A 22,835-nucleotide genomic window follows, 5' to 3' on the forward strand; every position below is an offset into this window, starting at 1 on the left:
AGACAGAAAGCTCTGGGCATGGTTTTGCTTTGCAGCCTCTGAAGGATTTTTGTGGCCTGACCAATATTGACACATAACTTTCTTGATGTCAGCATCTTAGTTGGATCCTGTGCCCCATTATTTCCTGTCTTTGTTTACCGGACTGTACCGATGTTAGCACTGGGAGCAATTCCACCAAGCAAAATTCCAGCCTATTCAACATGTGGCCTAACAGGGGAGCTATAACACACAGTTCTCAGTTTGGCACTAGAATACGTAGGGATATTTCTGTATACCAGTGGCTGAAAATAAAGGTGATGTCTGCACAATAAGGGTCAAGGAAAAGCAAAAGAAGATTTCTAAGCCAGGCTCAGGCACTGCACTCTTCAGAGTATAACTATTTTAATCTTAACTCTGAAGAAGTATATTGTGTGTTTGTGGGTGTGTGGGTGAGAGAGGGGGGGCATTTAAAAGACACAAATTGGTAACACCTTATAGCATTTGTTAAAGCTGGGTAATGAGTGGCTGGAATAATGTAAAAAGACTTTTATTTACTTTAGTGATTTGAAACTTCCTGTGGAAATAGCTCCCAGGTTTCCTGATGGAAGATTTTGTTTATCTTTGCCAAGCACCATCAGGAATCTCAAAATAAAATGCCTTTAGTGACACTGGTCAGCCAGAAGATAAGGCAGCGGCTGTTCCTGTCTCACCCTCAGTAATTGCAAACACGCCCAGGGTCCTGCTGTGTGCCAGCAAAACAGGCAGAAATAGGGGAAGGATCAGGCTGATGGAGCAGAATGGAAGATACAAAATGGATCGGTTTGGTTTACAGAGATAACCTGAGATTCTGGAGCTACCATAAAGGTCCGAAAAATTAAGCTTATATGCTATCACTGTTATTATATAGGATGCATTCTTGGTTTAAGGAAAACAACGGTGAAGTAGGCTTTAGTATACAATCCACTCTTATGTCACTCTTTATGGGACAGTTGCTACAGTGCTTTTAATTATTAAAGTTTACATGAAAGTGTAAACTACCTGGGATAGCGACAGCTGACCTCCTCAAACAAAGGCCTGACCCCATCTTGTCAAAAGCAGGGTGGGAAAGCTCTGATTTTAAATGCCAAAGGAACAAGCAGTGACATCGACCTTTTTTCCCCTCAAACACATTGGGCTTCCCCATAGAAGCATCCCCCTTTTGTGAAGATCTACAGGAAAAATCCACAAGATCTCTCCTGTCTGTATGGTTGCATAAACAGTTCCTAATAGGGCTAACAGGTCCCTCTTAGCCACCGGCGGAAGGTTTTTGGGGCAGAGCCTGAGGAGAGAAGGGTTTGAGGAGGGGCAGGACTTCAATGTCATAGAGTCCAATTGCCAAAGCGGCCATTTTCTCCAGGTGAACTGAACTCTATTGGCTGGAGATAAGTTGTAATAGCAGGGGATCTCCAGCTGGTACCTGGAAGTTGGCAACCCTAGTTCCTAACTTCATTGAAGCACATCATGGAAGACTTTTACTTATTTTTATTTATTTCATTTACACCCCAGTGGCAACCCAAAGCAGCTTACATTGTTCTCTCTTCTGTTTTATCCTTCCAACAACCCTGTATGATAGGTACAGCTGAGAGTGTGGGACTGGCCCAAGGTAACCCGGCAAGCTTCCCATACCTGGGTCCCCAAGATCCTAGTCTAACCACTACCCCACCCTGGAAAAGCAGCTCCAATCTAGCTGGGGCTCGTTTTGAATACGGACGGAGAATGAAGGGGCAACGAAGAGCAGTACATTTTTTAAATGTACTAACACAATGGTTTTAAAATTGTGTTCCACAAAACTCTGGGCTTTCTCAAAAGCTTATTAGGAGTTTGTCAAGGGGAAGACCAGTAAGGGGTACAAATGTCCCAGGAAGCATAGCTTGCCCACGACTAGTAACCATCCTCAGCAATACTCAAGCACAGGTCTCTGTTGTGTCTAGGATGCATTCTGGGTTTGAGGAAATCTAAAAGGCATGGCTATCGCACTGCACAAACTAAATAGGTGTCCTAGACAGATGCTCATATGGATCCTCTGGAGCCACACAGTTTGAAAATCAGTATAGTAATGTGTGTGTGTAAAGTGCCGTCAAGTAGCAGCCGACTTATGGCGACCCCTTTTTGGGGTTTTCGTGGCAAGAGACTAACAGAGATGGTTTGCCAGTGCCTTCCTCCGCACAGCAACCCTGGTATTTTTTGGTGGTCTCCCATCCAAATACTAACCAGGGCAGACCCTGCTTAGCTTCTGAGATCTGAGGAGATCAGGCTAACCTGGGCCATCCAGGTCAGGGCAGTATAGTAATACATATTTACAAAACAGTCACACTAGTCTTGTGAACTAGTGCATGTTGGAGATGAAATAAAACCACCAGTCATTTCTCAAGGAAAAGTCTAAGGAGACAGCTGACAATAAATAATATTTGATCCTGGAAACAAACAAACAAACAAAAAGGATAGACCATGATTTACAGATATGCCTTTTCTATGTATATTTCCCCCCCATTATTTATTTCTTTATCCCTGTTCACAGGTTACAGGGGACATATGTATAGGGTTGCCCAGGTAATAGAAGATATCCTGCTATTACAGTTGATCTCCAGCCGATAGAGATCAGTTCACCTGGAGAAAATGCCCGCTTTGGCAATTGGACTGTATGGCATTGAAGTCCCTCCCCTTCCCAAACCCCGCCCTTCTCAGGCTCTGCCCAAAAAACCTCCCGCCCATGGCAAAGAGGGACCTGGCAACCCTACATATGTACATGCTGCCTGCATGTGCACACATCTGATGGTCAAAAAAGAGCTAACATGTGTTCACTTTAGAAATGAAAACACGGACCAGTACCTGGATAAATTTGGGGTTTGTATCACACGTTCAGTTGTACATGCAATGACAGTAACATGAGAATTTCTCAACGCACTTACAAAGAGCAATCAAGTGTACACTGTACATGTGTTCAGTGTAGTTTGTGAACACGGTTCTTATCAGTGTTTACACAGGTAACCATTAATATGACTGACGTAACATCTAGTAAACAAAGTCAGAAATGCATGGAAGGGATACAGATATCACAGACCACCTGATACAGCCGCAAGATCTGCACCGGGACCAAAACCTGTCCAGACTCAATTCTTCTGCTCTGTTGATATTCAGCATCTCAAGTTAAAAAGACCAGGCACTAAGGGGTGTGAAAGACCCCTGCCTGAGACCCTGGAGAGACACTGCCAGTCTAAGTAGACAATACTGGCCTTCAGTACAAGGCAGCTTCATGTGTGATTTCACACAAGTCCCAGGGCATTTCCTACCCTTGCACAGACCTGTAAACAGTCCCCTACAAACCAGCTTCTTTTTGTCCCACATACGTTCCTGTTCTTCGGTTAAACTAGCCATCAAATTCTTAGGTTAAACTAGCCATCAAATGAGAACAATTTTGGAAACAGATGAAAACCTAACAAAGTTCAAGCACTCGGTCTAACTCTGAAGTATCTATTTTGAATACACTGAAAGGAAATCCTTCTTAGCATCCTGGCCTTTTGTTCATAGCCATCAGCGTTTTTGTACTGGCATTAGTTTAAAGGTGCTCTCCTCCCTCCCCTTTCCCTTCAGCAAGAACCAAAGAACTGGAACATTTAGTTTCTTATTTGCATGGAAGGAGAAAAGGTTACTTGATCATAGAATCATAGAGTTGGAAGGGACCACCAGGGTCATCAAGTCCAACCCCCTGCACAATGCAGGAAATCCACAACTGCCTCTCCCTGCCCCCCCCCCGTGACCCCTACTGCATGCCCAGAAGATGGCCAAGATGCCGTCCCTCTCACCATCTGCTTAAGGGTATAGAATCAGCATTGCTGACAGATGGCCGTCTAACCTCTTCTTAAAAACCTCCAGGGAAGGAGAGCTTACCACCTCCCAAGGAAGCCTGTTCCACTGAGGAACCGCTCCAACTGTTAGAAAACTTTTCCTAATGTCTAGGCGGAAACTCTTTTGATTTAATTTCAACCCGTTGGTTCTGGTCCGACCTTCTAGGGCAACAGAAAACAACTCGGCACCATCCTCTATATGACAGCTCTATATGACATAGGGGTTTAACGCATGGCCAATTTGTCTCGCCTTTGTGCCTTAAAAGTAGCGAATCCCCGTGGTCCACACGCACGACCTTCCAAGGGCTGCGCATCGGACCCACCTTAGGCGCAAATTAAGGCCAAAAAAAAAACAAACGGATTAAGCAATCCCTGTTTTCTAGCGATCTTTTTGGTGCTAAACCGCTACTTTTTTTTAGTTCGCCACATTACCGGAACGCCGGCATGCATGTAAAGACTCGACTAGCTCGTTACTAATGCCCCTTACCGGTCTCCCCCATCCCGCCCCCTTTCCTGCGCGAGCAATTGCCGCTTCCCATCCCCTGTCCCACCCCCTTTCCTGCGTGAGCAATAGCCGCTTCCAGTCTCCCATCCCGCCCCCTTTCCTGCGCGAGCAATTGCCGCTTTTCCCGCCATTTCCCTGCATTCCTCATTCCGTCACTGTATTGGTCGTGTGAGGGCTTTATTTGTGGGGATTTATTTGACTATTTTTTGAGACGATGGTATACCGGAACGCTGGTGTTCCAAGAAAAAAAAAGGGGGAGAATCGCCCTTTGATTGGATAACCCCTCAGCCAATCCTTGGGCGATGTCACTCCCCTGCTATCCCACATTGTGGACTATCCCACGTTATATGAGTGGCTCAAATGCACGGGGAGCCTCCAGCAGCTCATGTTTCATAGTGGGATGAACTAGCGTCATGCGTTTGATTATCCAGTCTCGGATTAAAATGAGATGAGAGAGGAGCGAACCAGGAACATTCTGCCCATGCGTTAATCCCCATAGTAACTTAGAAGGGATTCATACAATCACAGAAGCGGAGTTCAGCCTAAAACGGTTTTGGCTTCTTGGATAAAAAGTGTTTGGTAAATCTCAACGAATGTTTTGTGCGTAGTAGTAGAGACAAGTGGATTTAAGGTCTCTGGCAATGATTCAGACCTGATTGTCCCAGTTCCTAGTCTTACTTTCTGACTACAAGCATACCTCGGAGATATTAAAATGGATACTAGTCACACTGCAGAGTTAAAATGGATACTAGTCATGCTGCATACCTATTCTCTCCAGTATCAGAGGAGCATGCCTATTATATTATGTCCTGTGGAACACAGGCAGGATGGCGCTGCTGTAGTCGTCTTGTTTGGGGGCTTCCTAGAGGCACCTGGTTGGCCACTGTGTGAGGAGACTGCTGGACTTGATGGGCCTTGGTCTGATCCAGCAGGGCCTTTCTTATGTTCTTATGTTCTTATATTGTGGGTTCAGTTCCAGACCACCGCAATAAAGCAAATATTGCAATAAAGCACACAAATTTTTTGGTTTCCCATTGCATATAAAAATTATGTTCACACTATACTGTAGTCTATGAAGTGTGCAAAAGCATTATGTCTAAAAACAAAAGCACTGTAATAATAATGAAAAAGTTTGAAATACTGTGAGAATTACCAAAATGTGACACAGAGACATGAAGTGAGCACATGCCGTTGGAAAAATGGCACCGATAGACTTGGTCGAAAATTGCAATATCGTCAAAGCGCAATAAAGCGAAGCACAATAAAACAAGGTGTTCCTGTACTATGCCACGCTATGTACATGAGACAGCTACAACTGCACTGGCAGCATAGCTGGCCCAGATGGAATGTTTGTAAACATTCTGTGTCATTACAGCAGTCCAGCCAACAAAGGGGACACAAGGATACCCCATGTGTGATAGGAACCAGCGAACAACCACACCAACACCTGGGCTATCATATTTCTGATATACTCTGCAAGTTAATCTGTTGGCTGTCTAAAAAGCCAGGTATTTGGAATTAACATAGCTATTGCTCAAAGAGGAATGGGGGGAAATGCCACCTACCCAACGTTTCTATGATCTGATATAGCACGAACGGTACTTTACCTGTTACGAAATATCGAATGCTTCTTTCATCGGTTCCTAATTTATTGGAAGCAGTGCAGGTGTAGATTCCAGATGCCTTGGATTCATCCACAATCAAAATGCTGGCAGTCTGTGAAAGGAAAGAATCGTTTCAGTTCTCATAAGATTCACTGAACCGTTTTTCGATGATCTTCCGGAATCCTGACACTGATATGATTCGTTTGTTCCGTTCATTCAGTGAAAGGCAGCACAGCTACCAGGAGTGGTCACCATGGGAAAAACCATAAAACAACAGGAAAGCAGCTTTCCCAAGAGACATTTATATTACCAGCATTATTACAGTCTGTTTGCATAGGTCTAACGACTGTTTTATCTAGGACGTCTGATGTACCAATAACAGGTTCCAATAAACGAGGTGTGGCGCAGTGAGCTGTATCTTACAGGCTGCCTATCAGTCACTCAAAGGAATTGGAAAGAATAACATTGGAAATGATGGCTCCATCTGCAACAGGTTCATGTGATGAATGAGGAAGGGGCAGAGGGGCTGAAGGGCATACTCAGCTTTTCCCGGAAACAACTGTTTCATATCTTGGCTTTAACATACTGGTTTCTGCTGAAAAGGATGGCATGTTTTATCTGGGATTGCATTAGAATTGTCATTTGCAGCGGATGGAAAGACTCACAGCAGTGCATTTTGAGAGCATGCATTACTTTTTTCTTAGACCATACAGTAATTGTGGCCGCACTGGTCTAGATCCACACTACTGCCAGTGAAACAAAGCTGGCTAAGCAGGATTTCCCCACCGCCCCACTCCTACTGAGCCCTTTGAAATTCTCCTCCTGGGATTAAGAGACACCCAAGAACACTATGGAAAAGCCTACTGGGGTCTTTAATGCGAGGCAGAAACGGATGGAAGTTAGCTTTCCCTCCTCTGCCAACAAAGCATTGTTATGCCAACAGAATGACACTCTTGGATCAAATTCCTTGTCAAAACAGGCCAGTCACCTTTTTGTTCATTTAATTTTTAATATATTTTTTAGCGCAAAAGACCTGCCTGCCACTATTCTGTAGAATCTTACCAAGTGATCTCAGGCCAGTTCCATATCCTCAGCCTAACTAACTTCTCAGGTTTGTTGCAAGGATAAAATGGAGAAGAGGAGAATGGTGTGAGCTGCTTTGGGTCCCCGATTGTGGAGAAAAACAGGGTAGAAATGAATTAAGAAATATAGCTGAAGATGAAGGGCAGATAAAAGGTAGGTTGGTTGGTTGGTGGTGGGAAGGAGAAAAGGAAGCATAGAAATGTGAGGATTTGGGAGTTGCCAGGAGGAGGGAAATAGTGCGGAAAAGGGGATATAGGGGGAAAAACTAGGTGCCTCCTGCAAGTTCTTGCTGTTCCCTGTATGCAACTGGGCCTACCCCATCGGTCAGCACTTCGCAACTGGGCCATAGTTTTCCCGGGTAGATGCTGCCGGGTTGAGGGAGGGAGGGAAAGCTGAAGCTAAGGGGGCAGATAAAGGAGGTTATCTAGTGGGTGGGAAAGAGAGGGAAGCAGAAAAAAGGGGAGAGGCTATGGGAGCTTTCAAGGAAGGGAAAGAAGAATAAAGGGGGGGGAGAGGAAAATGAGATGCCCCCCATAAATCCTTGTGGATCCCCAGCTTATACTCATCCAATATGGCTCAGGTAGAATCTTGTTTACACAAGTATAATTCCTGTGTGTTGAGAACTCTCTGACTCGATCCATACAATTATGCATACAGAAATCACAATTACAATGTAGTATAAGGCTGGCTTTTACTTAAATTGACCTATACCACACTAATGTATAACATATATTGGAAAGAAGATACATTGAATATCTTTTCCATGTTATCTCCATAATCAACATTCACACATTATACAGAATCTCAAAGATGTTTGGTATGAAGGTAATCCAGTTACTGCTTGATTCTATACACTAGCATGGTGTAGTGGTGTTAGACTATCAGCCTAGTATCTGGGAGACCCGGGTTCAAGTCGCCACATTGCCATGGGAGCTTGGTGGGTGACCTGGGGCCAGTCACTCTTTCTCAGGCTAATCTACCTCACAGGGTTGTAGAGAAGACAAAATAGAGAAAGGCAGAATGTTGTAAGCTACTTTGGATACCCACTGGGGAGAAAAGGAGGGTTTAAACAAACAAATAAATGTTTGCTTGAAACTGCTACAATCCAATGTATACTTTGTACGAAGTAAGTCTTAAGTAAGAACAGGACTTCCTTCTGAGTTAACATGCTTATGCTCACGTTGCACATAAGTGTTCAATGGAGCTTACTCCCAAGTAATGGGCTTAGAAGAATGTAACCCTGTTAAGGATTACACTGAAAAGATTTGTGTTAGTCTTTAAGGTTTCACAAGATTTTCATTTGTTGAAGTCTGCTCGGTGCTACATATGAAGACCCAAATTAGCTGAGGCTTCAGATTTAAGAACACTTTATTGGGAGTAAGCCCCATTGAGTAAAATGGAAATTACTTCTGAGCAGACCTGCTTAGGGTTGCTGTCTAAGTAACCTCTGTGTCAATGCTGATCAGTGGGAAACTGCCTTAGTAGTACACAGGCTAGTAAACACCCCTTGCCCTGCCAACATATTTTAAATGACAGGGGAAATTCCAGAATTATGAAAGCCAACATTTTTCAATAGAATCAGTCAAATCATGCATGAAAGAAGCAGCTAGTAATTATTGCCTTTGTAGACGTTTCCTATGAAACATACATATAAGGGTCAAATCGGCCATGACCTCAGGAGATCCATGAACAGATCTGCTTTTTAAAAGTGTAAACAGCGGTCACAGGGGACCCAATTCAAAATGGGGCTGTGACACTGGACAGTTAACCCATTTCTCTCCAACCTGTGTGTGTGTGTGTGTGTGTGTGTGTGTGTGTGTGTGTGTGTGTAAAGTGCCTTCAAGTCACAGCCAACTTATGGCGACCCCTTTTGGGGTTTTCATGGCAAGAGACTAACAGAGGTGGTTTGCCAGTGCCTTCCTCTGCACAGCAACCCTGGTCTTCCTTGGTGGTCTCCCATCCAAATACTAACCAGGGCTGACCCTGCTTAGCTTCTGAGATCTGACGAGATCAGGCTAGCCTGGGCCATCCAGGTCAGGGCCCAACCCATATAGAGAACCAAAATACTTGAAACAACAAATATAGGATCCCATTATGGTATAAAACAAATGCATGAATTGCTATTCATTCTCAAGGTACTCTGTTCTGCCATTCATACATGAATGATATAGAATTCAATTCCTTGATTTCCATAGCTTCATCATGCTACACTTTTGGTATGGTGTTCCCTCCTCATCTCTAGAGGATGCTTGTGTGCAGCTGAGCGCTGAGAAAAACCAAAAGATGATAAAACAAATGTCCCTGGGATCCTGACACTGCAGGCATCAGTATCAGGAGAAGGGCTGGGGAAGCCAGTTTGGCCCCTACTGAATGCTATACGACACTTAAATTTGTCCCACAGAATGACTTTGGCTGGGGTTGCCAGCCTGCAGGTGGGGCCTGGAGAGCTCCCCGAATTACAACTGATCTCCAGTCTACATAGATCAGTTCCCCTGGAGAAAACGGCTGCTTTGGAGGAGAGATTCTACGGCATTATACCCCACTGAGGTCACTGCCCTCCCCTAACCCTGCCCTCCTCAAGGATTCACCCTCAAATCTCCAGGAATTCCCCAACCTGAAGCTGGCAACCCTAGCTTTGGCTCACTTCTTTGGGAGACAGCATCAGTACCTAGGAGCAATATACTGTCCGAATAGTCAGCATCCCTAGGTCCAAATGGCTCCTTTCCCCCCCCAGGAGCTCTGGGCACAACTGTGATGTTAAATAAACCAAGGCGGTGAATTTGACAAGCTTGTTGACTAGAATTTTTCATTTTTTTAAAAAGTGGGGCCTGTTTACTTCCTGTCTTTTGTTGAAGGGAGAACGATTTCTGTGTTCTTATAGGCAAATGTCAGCAGGCTTTGTCTGGGCAACAAAGCATGTACTACCTGCAGTCCACAGACCTTTGCCCCAACCTGTTAATACTTCACTCGCTTGCCCTACTTGCTTTATCTGCTTAGACTGCTTTTTGGAAAGGATCTCAACTTGTTCTTCCAGTCTAATTATTTCATTTTACCCCTCAGACATTTGATCCAAATATATCACTGGAAAGAGCTCAACCCAATGAAGGCCCAGCTTTTGTCACAGTTCCCTCCACCCCTGCCTGTTGTTCCGAACTAAGAAATAAAGCAGATAAACTTCCTCTTTCTCTAATGCTGTGTATTTTCCAAAAGAGCTCCTTACTATGCATACATATGTACAGAAACCAAGTTAGGTGAGACTTCTAGGGAAAAAATTGGCCGTTGCTGTAACTGAGAGAAGTCAACCGTAATTCACAGAATAATGTGTGCAGTTTAAGGTTGCCAGCTCCAGGTTGGGAAATACGTGGAGACTTTTGGGGCGGAGCATGAAGAGGGCAGGGTTTGGGGAGGGGAGGGACTTCAATGCCACAGAGTCCAATTGCCAAAGCGGCCATTTTCTCCAGGTGAACTGACCTCTATTGGCTGGAGATCACTTGTAATAGCAGGATATCTCCAGCTAGTACCTGGAGGTAGGCAACCCTAGCGCAGCGCTGAGAACAGCATTGTGGTGGTTCACTGGGGTCTGTGAACATTCTCAGCAGCCCTTTCTTGAGGTTTTAGACCCACAGAAAGATGCTGATTTCTTTATCAATCATTTCTGAAAAGAGGAAGGGTACAGAGCCAGGTCTATAGCACATGGGAATAGATGTTGTTATCTTCCTGTCTGCTGCTGATCGGAGGTTGCTAGTGGGCCAGCCTCTTTTTCTACCGTGAGCAGAAAAAGAGACATCTGTATGGATCCCTTCTGGGTTTTCCCCCTCTTCCCCCTTTGCTAGGATTGGTGACTACAAGGCAAAGATAGCTAATTGGGACGTGGGATTCCCTCCTATACAGAGCTGAATGTTCTTGCAGGTTTTCTTCACTTCAGTGATTTGTCCCCAAACTCCAGAGCCCCCCATCACATTCCAGTTTTCCTTCAACTAAACTATATTTCCTTTTCTCCAAAAATACACCCCAATAAAATGCCCTCTCTTCTCAAGTTGCATACAAACACACTTCTCCATCTCCTATTCCTATGTCCAAAACAAGTAAGACTCAAGGTACATTCTCATCATAGGTGAGGTAAACATGTCCCATCCTTTCTCCCTGAGTGTTGTCATACAAAGGGCTATGACATCATACATCTGATACTAGGGCTAAAAACAACCACTGAATTCACAGTAAAGGGCAGGACAGACAGCCTGCCAGAAAAGGCAGGAAACCCAGCAGACAGGCAGAAGACTGATCCAAGAAGGTAGAAGTTGCACATTTCTGCCACTAGAACAGCTAAGGCCTGTAAAAAAAGGGGCTGTGAATGTTTTCTAACGACTCGTACAATTTATGCAGTATATTGCCTTGCTGATCCGATCTATTGGTTATTTTTGGCTCCTCTCAGTACTTTTAATTATGATATGATCTGTTACTGCAGTAAGCCAACATCACTTTGGTAAGATAACGCAGAATACACATATTTTGAAAATAGACTTCCCATATCACGACAACCATTTGCTACATTATATATCTCAGTTGCTCTTTAAATGACTGGAAAAATCATCACTAGTTTCCCCAACAGAAGTACCTTTTAAAAAATACGGGTTGTGCCATTAGGAATCAGAATTTTGTCTCTTTGCCTCCTCAAATAATCCAGGTTCTTTCTTCTTAAAAGAAGTGGATTTGTTCAAGGCAGTAACAGCCTGAGCACAAAACTTCTATAACTTTTGCTCTGAACATTGAGGTCAGCATCATAACACCCCCAGGAAGCACCAAAAGAGGAATGTTAAGCACACTGTGCTTCCTCTTCTTGGACTATTTGCATTCAGCTGGAAGTCCATATGAAATCCTGAAGTGTTCTTCGGTATTATTTCCTTACCCTGGAGGAAATTTCAGGCTGTGTTCAAATCAAATTCCCAACCTTCCTTTTTTTGTGAGACAATCTTATCAAGTCTTCAAACATCCCTGTGGCTCGTGTTTGAACCCTCTCCAAATTTTCAACATCCTATTTTTTTCAAATGGTGGACTACAACAACCAGATGCGGGATGGAGTCCAATAAACCAGCATTGCATCTCGGAGCAAATTCACTTGAGAGCCAGATATGTGGGAAACGTTCGCAGAAAAACAAGGACATTACACAATGGCATCAAATGGTGTGTTTGGCATTCGACTTAGCCGAGTAAGGATTTCAGAATGCATGGAATTTCATATCACTTAGTACTTTATTCAGTCTGATGCTTCACGTTTTGTCCTGTCCATTCCCAGATAGTATCAAAACGAGAATTTAAGACTCCAAAGTAGTATCTACTGCTAATTGTTAACAGCCCTTTTAATACTAGTTGAGGCAGAGGAACTCCAGTGAATCACTGAAGACGCACTACCATACAGAGCTAATCTGCTTGCGATTATTTACATGGACAGCAAGGCAGATTTCCACAGAGCTGTGAACAGTGGAATGTGTGTGTGTGCATGTATACATATATACACGCACACACATATATACATACGCACATATGTACATGCTATACGAATGCATACTAAAGAGGTGCAATAGAAAGAGATGGGATTTGATTTTGAGGAAGAAGAACTCCAAATCACTGCTCAGCATTTGAAACTCATTGGATACCTTTGTGCATTTATCAGTATAATTTATAGCGATTACTCACTATTTCTCAGTATAATCTAACTCACAAGGCTGTTTGCGCTGCTTCTTTACTCAACGAGTGAGTAAAATGCAGAATTCACTGTCGGAGGATGTAGTGATGGTCTCAGGCATAGATGGCTTTAAAAGGGGACTAGACAGATTCGTGGAGGAGAGGTCTATCAGTGGCTAGTACCATGGTGCCTAAAGAGAACCACATTCAGAGGCAGTAAAATTCTGAATACCGGTGTCGGGAGACAACATCAAGTGAAGGCCTCAGACTCTATGCCCTGTTGCTGGCCATGTAATCAGTTGGCTACTGTGTGACACAGGATGCTGGACTAGATGGCCCACTGGTCTGATCTGGCCCACTGGTCTGATTAGATTTTGGAAGCACCTTTCAGCATCATGGTCTGATAAATGTCACCCTTTCGAAAACAGATCATCGAACCCCTCCTGAAAGATTGCCTTGGCGGCACCGATAAGGAGCTAGTCAGATTTCTCCTAAGTGATAGTCACTCTCAGGTTACTGCAGGAGTTGCCAACTTCCTGGGACATATTTTTAAACTACTCTAAACCACGTGCACGATTCTAAGGAAGAGTCTTATTCAAGTTTTAAAACCTCCTTTTATCCTAATATGTATTTATTTTATGCCAATAAAGGTTTTGATATTGATATTGATATAAATGGTTTTTTTTTAATCCCAGCATTAGCAACAACCAATGTAATTCCCCACCCAAATGACAATACCTTATTCTTCCCCTCTATTATCGCTGTTCTCTGGGTGATGGTTTGGATTCTGTTTCCTGTAGTGCTGCCAGGTTTCAAAGTGAAAGGTCTCTCTGGACTGGAGCAAAAGTCACGCCTATGGTGGGAGAAATGAGATTGAATCATGAAGCTGAATATCTGGATCTTTCTTTCACACACCGGCACCCGTCTCTGTAAAGGCAGCCTAACCGGAGGTGTGGCCTTTCCTGGTCATTAGACTCCAGTCCAAAGATTAGGTCCAAGTTTGAATTCTAAGGTTTAAAGTGGTAGACTGGCCACGGATATTATTCGGGGATACAGAACACTCCTTCCTCCAAATCCCATGCACAGATACAAAACCAGTCATAACAATGTCAGCCCAGGCAGCTTTTCAATAAATATTCGTAACGCAATATCAGCAGATACATTTGAGAAGGTGTGGAGAGCCATTTACAATGAACATGGAGGAAACCTTGGTGTGTCACTGACCCCAAGCAATCTAGAGGTAGTTAAAAAAAAGGGGAATGAGGGAATAATGCAAAGTAGACGAAACAAAAGAGAGTTTGAATATTTTAATCCATAATTTGTTTTGTTTCTCTGACTTTTTCCTGGATAATGCCACCCATATCCTTTAGGCTGTGCATGATTAACTGGAAGCCTCATTGAAGAGTGGGAGTTACTTCTGAGTAAACCTGCTTTAACAGCATACCATCTTTCTCCAGCCGCACAACAACTGTTGCAGCAGTTCATTCCCCTTTCATTTGGGGGTGGCAGGGGGAGGGGGGAGGATAGGGCTTGGAATAGGGAGAGAGAGAGAAATAAAGGCCTGGGGGTGGGGGTGGAAATGAGAAATACGAACATGGGAAATAAAGGTTTTTTTCCACCAAGGATTTCTTTTCTGTTTTTCCAGTGGAAAATTCAGAAATGTTAAGACAATCCATCGTGTTAGATAACAATAGGGTTGCCAACCTCCAGGTAATAGCAGAAGACCTCCTGCTATTACAACTGATCGCCAGGCGATAGAGATCAGTTCACCTGGAGAAAATGGCCACTCTGGCAATTGGACTCTATGGCAGTGAAGTCCTTCCCCTCCCCAAACCCTGCCCTCCTAAGGCTCTGCCCCCAAAACCTCCCGCCGATGGCAAAGAGAAGCCTGGCAACCCTAGATAATAACAATTCCTGTGGTTACTCAAGTCATCCACAGCATATTTTCAAAGATATTTTCATTGTTTTAATGTCACTAATTTTGTCCACAACGAGTATGCTATAAAGTGCTTGATGATAATATGCTATTAAAGAGTTCAGTATTTTCAGCATTATAAAGTTAAACTCAATAACTAAATATGCTGATTGTTCATTGTGGTTATATGAGACTTTCTGTCCAAATAAGACCTTTTCTTGTGTTTACTATAAACATTGTTTTCTATTTTCAACTTTTATTTTTTTTCCCCTCTCCCTCCCAGATATATATGCTAAGATAGCATACAATGTGGCAGTTTGTAGCTCTCTCTCTCAGATATTGGGTATGTTCACAGTTTTGCTTGTAGAAAACTAATAGTATAATCCAAAGCAGAAGTACACCCTTCCAAAACCAAAACCATGGGAATCAATGGGCTTATAAGCGTGAAGCTCTGCTTAGGGTTGCAAGGTAAGGCATATATATTTCTAAATTCCACAAATATGACAAAGAGTGCAATATGCCAAATGTGTGTGTAAAGTGCCGTCAAGTCGCAGCCGACTTATGGTGACCCCCATCAACGGGTTTTCAAGGCAAGTGAGAAGCAGAGGTGGTTGGCCACTGCCTTCCTCTTCAGAGCCTTCCTTGGTGTTCTCCCATCCAAGTACTGACCCTGCTTAGCTTCTGTGATCGGATGAGATCAGGCTATACTGTGCTACTGTGTGTACACATATAAAGAATGCATTTTATGCTCATTCAAGTAGTACAATAAGTTGAGCTTTGATAAGAAAGAATTACATATATTTCAGCATCCCCAAATTTCTGCTTGGTGGGGGGGAGGTTGGAGTTTTTTCCCCATAGCTTCAAAATTACTGGCAATGTTACTTCCCTTGATATGGAGCTTTCCCTACTGAAGGGAACAAAGACGTTACCTCGCTCTCTTCCCCATGAATCTGGCACGTGCCTCTTTCACCTCTTCCCTCCTCCTTATCTCTGAGTTGGGAGAAGGAGAGGAAGGAAAGAAAGAGACTGGCCCTCATCGCCTGACTAAGCCTCAGAGCCACTCTTCAGTGTGTGTGGAGGGGGACAGTTGCCACCTCACTCAGGTGGAGATGATGGAGTTCTCAGATGTGTACAGGAGCTAGAAGTTCAACAGGAAGGAAAGCTGGAGCATGTGTAACAAATGTGCTTTGTGTAGTAGGTGTGAGGCTGTAGGTGTGAGGCTGTGACAGTCATCCCTCTGGATACCTCAGACTTTGAATAGGCAGTGAGAAGAAGGAGGAGGAGGAAGAGGAGGAGTTGGTTTTTATATGCCAACTTTCTCTACCACTTAAGGGAGAATCAAACCAGCTTACAATCATCTTCCCTTTCCCTCCCCACAACAGACACCCTGTGAGATAGATGGGGTTGGGAGAGCTCTAAGAGAGCTGTGACTAGCCCAAGGTCACCCAGCTGGCTTCGTGTGTAGGAGTGGGGAAACAAATCCAGTTCACCAGATTGGTGTCTGCCGCTCATGTGGAGGAGTGGGGAATCAAACCCGGCTCTCCAGATCAGAGTCCACCGCTCCAAACTACAGTTCTTAACTACTACACCGCGCTGGCTCTCTTGCTCCTTTAGGTAGAAAAGGCAGATTTATGGTTTCCATCAACACTTTGGTACAGGACACAGGACATATGACTCAAAAAAAGGACTGTCTTGTAAACAAAGAAAAACAAAAAAAGGTGAATGGCCAGTTTTTTTCCCTTCTTCCAGGCATTGGGAACACAGAACTGAATCACAAGAAGTGGGTTCTGAATCCCATGTGTCACACATATCTAAGCAACTTGAAGTACTGTAGAATGGTTACATTGATCAGAGGACATGTTTGGCTGTACCTCAATATAGTGAGATGTATAGTTATAGTATTCAAATGCAGTATTGTCAAGTATTTTCACAATTGTGACCAGGTTTTCCGAAGCTGAGAGCAGCTGTCCCTATTTTGCACAAGACAGTCTCTAAGTATGGATGGTGCTAGGCCATCATGGGGTAAACACTGGAACAAGGCCAGTGTTAAATCCAAGAGGGGTGATCGTGTTCATCTATTGCAACAAAAACAAACAAAAAAAGATTTCTATTGCACCTTGAAGACCAATAGATATATCATGGCATAAACTTTCACAGATCAGAGCCCATTCATCACACTGCTATTTCACTGTCATCCCCCCTTTCAAAATATTCCCTCCCATTTTTCAACAATATGTCCTCATGAGGACATGGCTAGTCTGCCCAATTAATGGTATTAAGCTCAGGAACTGCAACTCTTCTTGACCTGAATGTCACTGAAATCTCTTATAGCAACCATAAACAGGAACTAAAATAGCTAGCTGCTTGGAACAAAATACATGTACGGAAAGCAGGATAAAAATAATTTTCATAGATAAATAAGTTGAAGCTCAGCAGAAATGCAAGCATAAAAATTATAACATTTAAATAGTCATGTGCCCTGACCTGGATGGCCCATGCTAGCGTAATCTCATCAGATCTCAGAAGCTAAACAGGGTTGGCCCTGGTTAGTATTTGGATGGGAGACCACCAAGGTAAACCAGGATCATGACAGAGGCAGGCAATGGCAAACCAACTCTGGTTGTCTCATGTGTTGAAAACCCACGGGGCCACTATAAGTCAGCTGCAACTTGATACCACCACCTAATAGTTATGCAGGTAATACGCATCTGATCTAGGGCAATAGCTAAGAGTGTGAATTATGAGCAGGGAAGTCCCTGCTTCAAATTTTTCCTGAGTCATGACCTTCCAAGGTGGAACTTGGGAAGCCACCATCTCTGAGCATCACCCCCCTCCCTCCATGTCAAATATTTTTTTTAAAAAAGGACTGACCCACAGGGCGGTTGTAAGGATTACACAGAAAACTGTAAGTGAAGCACTTCGAACACTCAAAAAGCATTACATAAATGAGAGTATTGCTGTTAACACAGATGTCTATTTACCTATCCATACACCTGAGTGCTAAAGGAGTTCTATCCATTTATCTGAAAGAAGATGTGTTCAGTTTGCAAGACCTGAACAATGTTGTTAATGATAGGATGTTTTTGGAGGTCATTAATAAGTCAGAAGCAACTTGACAGAACATCACATATCTAAAACTTTAATTACAACTTGATGGTAAAATGTGTTTTGGATCTTGAGTCCTTCACAGATGTTCAGATTCTGAGGCAGAGGTTATTCGTGTTTGAAATATGTGGACAAGGATTGAGTTTCGTCCATGGAGGTTAATCCTGAAGGTAGACATGTCTTCCTCCAGGAGTGGATGTGGGTTTTTGTGGGGTGACCTCTGCTTGTCTTTGCCCTCATTCTTCTATTGCCTTCACCCAGACCACTCTGGTCGTTTATGCATGGGAGTTTTACTTGAGGCTCGTTGCTCGCTGGACCCACACTTTCCTGTTGGGAATCTATGCACCAGCAGTCTCCAAGCTCAAATCAAGACCCCACCCCTTTAAATGCTGCTTTGTAATTGGCTTACTTTGTAGAGCTTACTGTGAGAGAAAATCCCCCCTCCAAAACCCAATTGCTGCCTTAAAAACAAAAAATGGAGCAATCTGAAAGGAGGGAAGGAATCCAAGCCTCAGTTTTAAAAAGCCTTTCTTCTGTTCAGAAAGAGCTCCGAGGCAGCAGGAAGTATCTGAATCCCTACCTCTTTACATGCTGCTTTGTAATTGGCTGTGATAGAAACCAAGTTTCTGGGTCCCGAAATTTGCCTTACATGTGGGGATTTCAAGCAGGCTGAGCTCAGGGGAGAGGGAAGAATCAGGTTAATAAAAGGATGGGAAATCCTAGGATTTGTGAGGGCTCTAATGTGAGATCATCTCTAATGGACAGAAAACTCATCCATAACTTCAAGGAACAACCAAGACAGACCGGGGGCGAATGCGAGTGAAAGTACCCATGCATAAATGACCTTTGATTCCACTGTGAATCCCCCCCCCCCCAGAGTAGCCGCTTGGCTTTTTAAAACAGATTTTCAAGCACTTATGTTTATTTAATTGCTGCCTTTAAAAAAAAGCTACTTCCCCTCCTTTTTTAATGCAAACCCTTCTTTGGGGTGATGGGACGGCTAATCCCTTTGAGTTCCTGTCAGAGAAGCAATTTATATTTTTTTAAATTAATTAATTATTAAATTTATGAATTCTACAAAGGCCAGCCAGTCACTTGATGAGAACATGACTTTGCCTGGTTCTTGCAACAAGCTTAATCCACACTCTGGGCATCTGGCTTTTCATTGGGGGTGGGGGGTGGGTGGGCGTGGAAACAAATCACTGGTTGCTTCTCGGATCATTTCAGTTTGTAAGTTTCTATATCTGTCCACTGGGGAGACAAGGGTGAAGAACAGATATGAAGTATGAAGTTGCCTCATACCAAATCAGATCAGATGCTATATTACTGAGTCATGACCTCTGGATCCACAGCAGGTTCACTGTTCTAGCTTGTACGTCTGTCATTCCCCTGGTGGTATCAGTTGTTTAATACATGAGATCTCAAGTTTCCACAAAATTTAACTTAATTTCTACCATGAAGTGGAGGGCATAATCCAAAAGGAGCATATGGAATGTGATTCCTAATCAGGCATAGATTTCTAGTCAGGTTGGCTGTATTGGGATTTTACTGGCGCCCTTGTCAAGTAACCAGCATTTGTAGTCAGATCTGCTTACATTATTGCAGAAGTTTCATGAAAACATCTGTTAGGATTAAGACAACTTTCCCCTCCCAGTGCATGCTTAAATACCTATATTTACTTTCCCATAAAAACAAATTAACAGCATAAAAATGCCTTCCATTGTTTGCTAGAGCTGGGATAAAACCTTCCAATTTTTTTTTTTAAGTACAAGTAGATAGAAACATTTGGTTTCTTTAAACTGGGGTGGGGAGGGGAAAGGTAGAAAGAGCCACAAAGTTGTATCAGTTACTAGAAATTTCAAGAGAGAGAAGGAAAACCCTGTTTATCATACATAATGGATTAGGGTTTTTTTCCCTTTTCATCAGAGTGTTCAATTATAGCCTTAATTGAACTAATTTGTTTTCCAAAAGCTAATTTGATACATATGGAAATAAGCACATTGGAATGTTTGTTATATTGGGTCCATCTCTTCATATCCTTTTGAGGGCTTCTTTTTTTGTGAGACTAGATAGTTTATCCCTCACTTGGATGGCCCAGTCTAGCCCAATCTCATCAGATTGTGGAAGCTAAGGAGGGTTGGCTCTGGTTAGTACTTGGATGGGAGACCACCAAAAAAGTCCAGGGTTTCTGTACAGAGACAGGCAATGGTAAACTGTTCATCTCTTGCCTTGAAAACCCTATAGGGTCACCATATACTGGCTGGTATTTAATGGAACTTTCTATTACCAGATGGTTCAGTTCTATTTTTTAATTCTTTATGTTGACCTTTGGTTTGCATGGGAGTGCTTACTTTTCAGTATTTTGGTATATTAATTAAACCTGTGTAAAACAACTGAACTTAAGTCCTTCATTAGTTTCCCATTCTCCTCAGAGAAGTGGCATTTAAATCCACAAGACTGTATTCTGAAAGCCATGGTTGATGACAGATCAAAGAAGCATCAGCCCCTCCTAAAGCTTTAATTTTCTGTGTTATTTTACTTCATTAAATAAAATAACATCTGGTTGTTTTGCATTCCATCAAAGATAAATATTATGTCAACCAATTTAAAAGTTATGCAAAATACATAGCTCATTAATTATTTGGGGTTCTATTACAATCTATGGGAAATGTTGCCATTGATTTAAATGGGATGAGAAAGGTGCATTCTTCATTTTAATCATGAGAACTGGTGCAAGGTTTTTCAATCTGTAGTGCAGTTCCTTTGGGGGATTTAGCAATTCCAGAAGCTACAAAGCCAGTCCCTTTCTTTCAATCACTTCTGGATTCATGGGCTGTGCTAATGAAAAATGGAAAATGCAGTGGATAAAATCCTGCTAGCACATTTCTTGAGCAACCTCCATTTTGATAGGAAGGAGTCCCACACAAATGGAATGAGGTTATACACAGAGAATTTCAGAAGAAAATTAACTTGTGTTTCATAGATTAGGGCAAAGCTTTTGAATGTGTGGATCATAAAAAGCTATGGCTGGTTTTAAAGAAAATGGGTGGGTCTCTGTGCCTGATTGTTTTGATGTGCAACCTCTTCTCAGGCTTCTGTTAGGACCAGAATATGGAGAAACAGGATGGTTTCCAATTGGCAGAGGTCCAGACAAGGATGTATTAAATCTCCCTGTCTCTTCTATCTACATGCAGAGCATATAATAAAGAAAGCTGGATTAGATATAGATGAAGGTGGAGTGAAAATTAGGGGGAGGAATATTAGCAATTCGAGATATACCGATGATACCATATTACTGGAAGAAAATAGTGAAGACTTGAAACAACTACTGCCAAAAGTTAAAGCAGAAAGTGCCAAAGCAGAAGTACAGCTGAACATCAAGAAGACAAAAGTAATGACTACTGGGGAATTACTCAACTTTAAGGTTGACAATGAGGACATTGAAACTGTTCAAGACTTTCTATACTTTGGCTCAATCATCATCCAAAAGGGAGACTGCAACCAAGAAATCAGAAGGAGATTGAGACTGGGAAGAGCAGCCATGAAGGAGATAGAAAAGATTCTTGTATAAGAATGTGTCACTGACAACTAAGATCAAGTTAATTCATACCATAGTATTCCCTGTTACTATGTATGGGTGTAAAAATTGGACAATGAAGAAAGCTGACACAAAGAAAGTTGATTCCTTGGAAATGTGGTGTAGGAAGAGAGTTTTACAGACCACCAAAAAGACAACTCAGTGGGTTCTTGATGAAGTCAGGCCTGAGCTGTCCCTAGAATCTGAAATGACTAAACTATCGTACTTTGGTCAGATTATGAGAAAACAAGAGTCACTAGAAAAGACAAAAATGCTAGGAAAAGTTGAAGGCAACAGGAAAAGAGGAAGATGCAACATGAGATGTATTGACACTATAAAAGAAGCCATAGCCGTCAGTTTGCAAGACCTGAGCAAGGCTGTTAATGATCGGACATTTTGGAGGACATTGATTCATAGGGTCGCTATGAGTTGGAAGTGACTTGATGGCACTTAACACACACATACAGAAGCACAGCTTGAAGAATTGTTTTCTTGAACAGGAAAGAGGTTCTACCTGCACTACTAAACAGGAGGAAAATGCCTTAAAATCTGGGAAACGTTTCTGAAGCAACTGAGGCATCTTTCAGGAATCTGCTACCAACAGCTGTAAAATGGGAGGCATAATTCCAGCCAGAGTAAGCATTTTAAAGTCCCACTGATTTCACTGGAAATAATGTCAACAGAAATCAAGAGAAACGCTACAAAATTAGAATAGTGTGATCCTTGCAACTCATCCCCATCAGCTACAATTCCTACATCCAAAATGTTATATCGTATGTACATTAGGGGAGGGGCTGTAGTTCAGTTTGTAGAGCATCTGCTTGGCATGCAGAAGGTCCCAGGTTCAATCCCCGACATCCCCAGTTAAAGGGACTAGGCAGGTAGGTGATGTGAAAGATCCCTGCCTGAGACCCTGAAGAGCTGCTGCCAGTCTGAGTAGACAATACTGACTTTGATGAACCAAAGGTGTGATTCAGTATAAGGCAGCTTCATGTGTTCATTAAGTAACTAGCAAACATGATGATTGGGTAGAAAATGAGTAAAATAGGTAGCAAACTCCAGATTTGAGGGTAAAAGTTGTAGTGATGTTTTACTGTACTCAGCCAACATGCAGGAGCACTTGCCGGACTGTTGGCTTTTCCAAACACCCAAAACACTTTGCATTAATCTTAACTGCTTGTGATGATCACTTTAAAGGCAGCCAAGATGCTGCCTTAAGAGGCAAAAAAGAAAAAAAAAAGTGGAAAAAGTGGCCGAAAGCATAGACACTTTTGAAACCTTAACCACCCTCATCTGGATGCTATCTCATTATTGTATTCATTCACTACATGAATCAGTCACAAATGCTTTGTAGGGCTTCCCTATGCTAGACTGATCTAAGGCTAGGGTTGCCAGGTCCCTCTTCGCCACCGGTGGGAGGTTTTTGAGGTGGAGCCTGAAGAAGGTGGGGTTGGGGAGGGGAGGGACTTCAATGCCATTGAGTCCAATTGCCAAAGCAGCC

The 22,835-nt window shown here is 42.9% G+C and overlaps 1 protein-coding gene across 1 annotated transcript in view; it reads right to left on the reverse strand.

Moving 5' to 3' along the window:
- The window catches only part of FLT1 (fms related receptor tyrosine kinase 1), a 128,860-nt gene that overhangs the window by 62,877 nt on the left and 43,148 nt on the right, over window positions 1-22,835 (reverse strand). The window contains exons 10-11 of the mRNA XM_056858160.1: window positions 13,476-13,590; window positions 5,976-6,084 (exon numbers count right to left, since the gene is read on the reverse strand). Coding sequence (XP_056714138.1) covers window positions 5,976-6,084; window positions 13,476-13,590 — 224 coding nt within the window. The remainder of the gene's footprint in view (window positions 1-5,975; window positions 6,085-13,475; window positions 13,591-22,835) is intronic.

The sequence above is a fragment of the Euleptes europaea genome, chromosome 12 (assembly GCF_029931775.1).
Source record: "Euleptes europaea isolate rEulEur1 chromosome 12, rEulEur1.hap1, whole genome shotgun sequence".
In the NCBI taxonomy this organism is placed as follows: Eukaryota; Metazoa; Chordata; class Lepidosauria; order Squamata; family Sphaerodactylidae; genus Euleptes; species Euleptes europaea.